This window comes from Phoenix dactylifera, chromosome 11 (genome assembly GCF_051530095.1).
Source record: "Phoenix dactylifera cultivar Ajwa chromosome 11, Ajwa_hap1_PhDact_Kaust_v1.1, whole genome shotgun sequence".
NCBI classification, from domain to species: Eukaryota; Viridiplantae; Streptophyta; class Magnoliopsida; order Arecales; family Arecaceae; genus Phoenix; species Phoenix dactylifera.
In genome coordinates, this window is record NC_143200.1 from 20,742,767 (window position 1) to 20,745,735 (window position 2,969).

Consider the following 2,969-nt stretch of genomic DNA (forward strand, 5'->3'; position numbering starts at 1 on the left):
CACTCCCAGGGCTGGTTGGTCGTAACTCTAAATTAAATCCCACCGACCGCGCGAACGTCTGACTTTCGGTCAATGAAAATAGCATCGGGTTTCAGACTCCTCGTCAACAACGTACCATGGGCTTTTTGACCGCCTACTTTTTCTCTCTCACCCTTGGTTCTTGACTCCGGACTTCTCCCGTACTTTCCTGCTGCTTCTAGTCGTTTATGACCTCCCAGAAACAAAAGGTGGAAAACAACGCGCCCACAGCCCACAGGGCTACGGCCAAGCTCAAGGCGGCGAGGCTTGTCTTGGGTTATATATATGTAAGCAGGTAGGCACCATCTCTTCCTCGTAGCAAAGCTTTTCTTCACCTTCTAACAAGCCTCTTTTTCATCACCTTGAGCTCTTTTTCATCACCTTGAGATATACTAAGAGAAGCAAAGATGAGTGTAGAGATATTGGATGGAGCCACCATTCGTGACTTCGTAGAGGATGAGAGGGCCTTCAACGGGACGGTCGAGGAGCGGTTTTCCAGCCTCGACACCAACTGTGATGGCTTGCTCTCATATGCAGAGATGGCGAAGGAGTTGATGAGCCTTAGAGTACTCGAGACCCACTTCGGCATGGATGAGGTGAGATTGAGCCCTGATGAGCTTGTCCAGCTCTATCGCGGCCTGTTTGCTCGGTTCGATCATGACGGCAATGGAACGGTGGATCTGGAGGAGTTTCGGGCAGAGATGAGGGAGATGATGCTCGCTGTGGCGAACGGGCTCGGGTTCTTGCCGGTCCAAATGGTGGTGGAGGAGGGGAGCTTCCTCAAGATGGCTGTGGAGAGGGAGTCGGCAAAGTGATCTAGTTAATTTCTTTTTAACTGGGGACCTTATATAGCCTTATTGAGCTATCACTATAAATATTGAGTTTGATTTGCGACTTTCTAGTTAGATCTTCGGGAGGGCCGGGTTCTGACTCTTTTGTACCGGGGGTTTTCCTGTTTTTATTTTATTATTGTCATCAGTATTTCATTTTCTTAATGAACTTTAGATGACCGTATAGAGTTTTTTCTCGAAGGATATATATTAATTTATTTGATCGAGAGGATGCTTGCTTGATGGAATATTACCATGATGGTCTGAAGAGAGACAATATGAGCATTTCAAGATTGCTAATCTGACACTATATTCTTCTTCATAATATTGTCACTTTTGGCATTATATGTGTATATATATATTTCATGATATGAGAAAGGAGACTAAGCTGAAATCAAAACTGTAGCCACAACAGACATCAGACAGAAAACTTGGACTTAAGTAGGCCCGATTGAACAAAACTCCCAAGGCATCAGCTGAAAGTATACATCCCAAATTTGACTGGTATCTGATCAGCAGCTGAGATAGAGAAGTCGCCTTGTGATGCTTTGGCTGCCATCCAATCCGTAGCCTGATTTTACCTCCTTGCAGTACATGTGTCGCCTTGAACGCCCATCTTGACCTCTTCCATTGCAGCACATCCTTCAGCAAGGGCATAGACCCGTTTGTAGACACAGAATCATGAATCCAATGAACAATGGTTTTAGAGTCCCTTTCCAACCAAATTTGATACACTCTTCCTCTACCAAGGCTCTGGATACATAATCCATTAGAGCTGGCAAAGACGAGGGAAGAAAACCAAGGCCACTCTGATCACATAGGCGCTGCCAACATTGGTGGGCATAAGAACAAGTTATAGTAACGTATTCACAATCCTCAATAGATGATAGACAGAACACATACTTGTAGATTTTCATTATTTAAGCAGGCTTAGCTTCATCAATTCCCGCATAGCAACTTGCGAGTGCCAAATCCAACTAAAGTTAACCAATTTAAACTGAATCACCCAAAGTAGAGCAAATGTCTCTGACTGCCACATAATCGGGCTTGCTGTTGCCTGTAAGCTTATCAGCCCACTGTCCTCTTGACAAGGAGATGCCAGTCGGGAACACAGCAGTTAACAAGGTCCACTCCCAGGATTTATCATGTGCCATGAAGGGAACCACCTTTCGTTGACTCAGTAGGGACTAGTCTGAGCTGCCGGTGTAACCAAAAATAAGAAAAGAAACCACCCGCACAGCAAAAAAAGGTTCACCTCTACCTTAATATAAGCATGCCAAACACCAAGAGAAATGGTAGAGAGCCATACTATAAACAAATCGACAGTTATTAATATTAGAGTAAAAGCTAGCATTGTATGATAGTTGATTAGCCATACTGGGGTTGTAGGGGAAGAGGTTTTTTTTTTTGGTACATTGGTGGCTCATACGGTGTGGATGCAGCCAAAAAAAATAAAAAATAAAAAATTATATAAGTGTTTTGGTATGGACCTACGGTCCTCTTAGAATAAGAGCTTTTGAGTTCATACGTAGAGAGACGGTATAACAGTGTTTAAACCAGAAAATATTTCTATCAATCATGCAGTTTTTTTTCTTTTTTGCTAGAGATCGATCTATCAGGCATTTTTGCAAGAAGGAATAAATAATAAAGAATAAAGAAGTACGCTTTAGACGACCGGTGGGCATACGACATGTTCTGGCTGACATGATGTGTTGCTTCACGTTACCATGTCGGCGCTCTTCTCATCCCTTCGTGACTTCGAATATACTTTGGCATGTCCTTAGCCTTGCTCCAAAGAGAGAGAATATTCGAAAGCAATATCAATCCCAAACCCGAGGCCAGCCAACGGCACAAAAAAGCGAACTTGCTACCCTCGTCTGCGTTGCCTGCAAGCATTCCATGGGGTTCGCAAATTGATTTTGACCAGGTTGCATGCTTTTCCGTATTCCTTGGTTCCCAAGATTGACCACTCAACGTGCCATGCCGACTATGGAAGCGGACCGAGCCCGCAGTAAAACAAAACAAAGACCAAAGAGTTGACCACTAATACAACAGGCGAGAAAGGGCATAGGGAAATTAACAAACCCCCTTCACTGCTCTTTCTTTATAAATAAGAAGGCC

General features: G+C 43.9%; 1 protein-coding gene across 1 annotated transcript; it reads left to right on the plus strand.

The window, feature by feature from the left end:
• Positions 1-317: 317 nt before the first annotated feature.
• LOC103711363 (uncharacterized) lies at positions 318-1,075 on the plus strand. Its single transcript, XM_008797474.5, has one exon. The coding sequence runs from the start codon at positions 426-428 to the stop codon at positions 831-833; it is 408 nt and encodes a 135-aa protein (XP_008795696.1). The 5' UTR covers positions 318-425; the 3' UTR covers positions 834-1,075.
• The last annotated feature ends 1,894 nt before the right edge of the window (positions 1,076-2,969 follow it).

Excerpts from the sequence above, each read along its gene's own strand:
- LOC103711363 (XM_008797474.5), top strand. The coding sequence starts at position 426 with ATGAGTGTAGAGATATTGGATGGAGCCACCATTCGTGACTTCGTAGAG.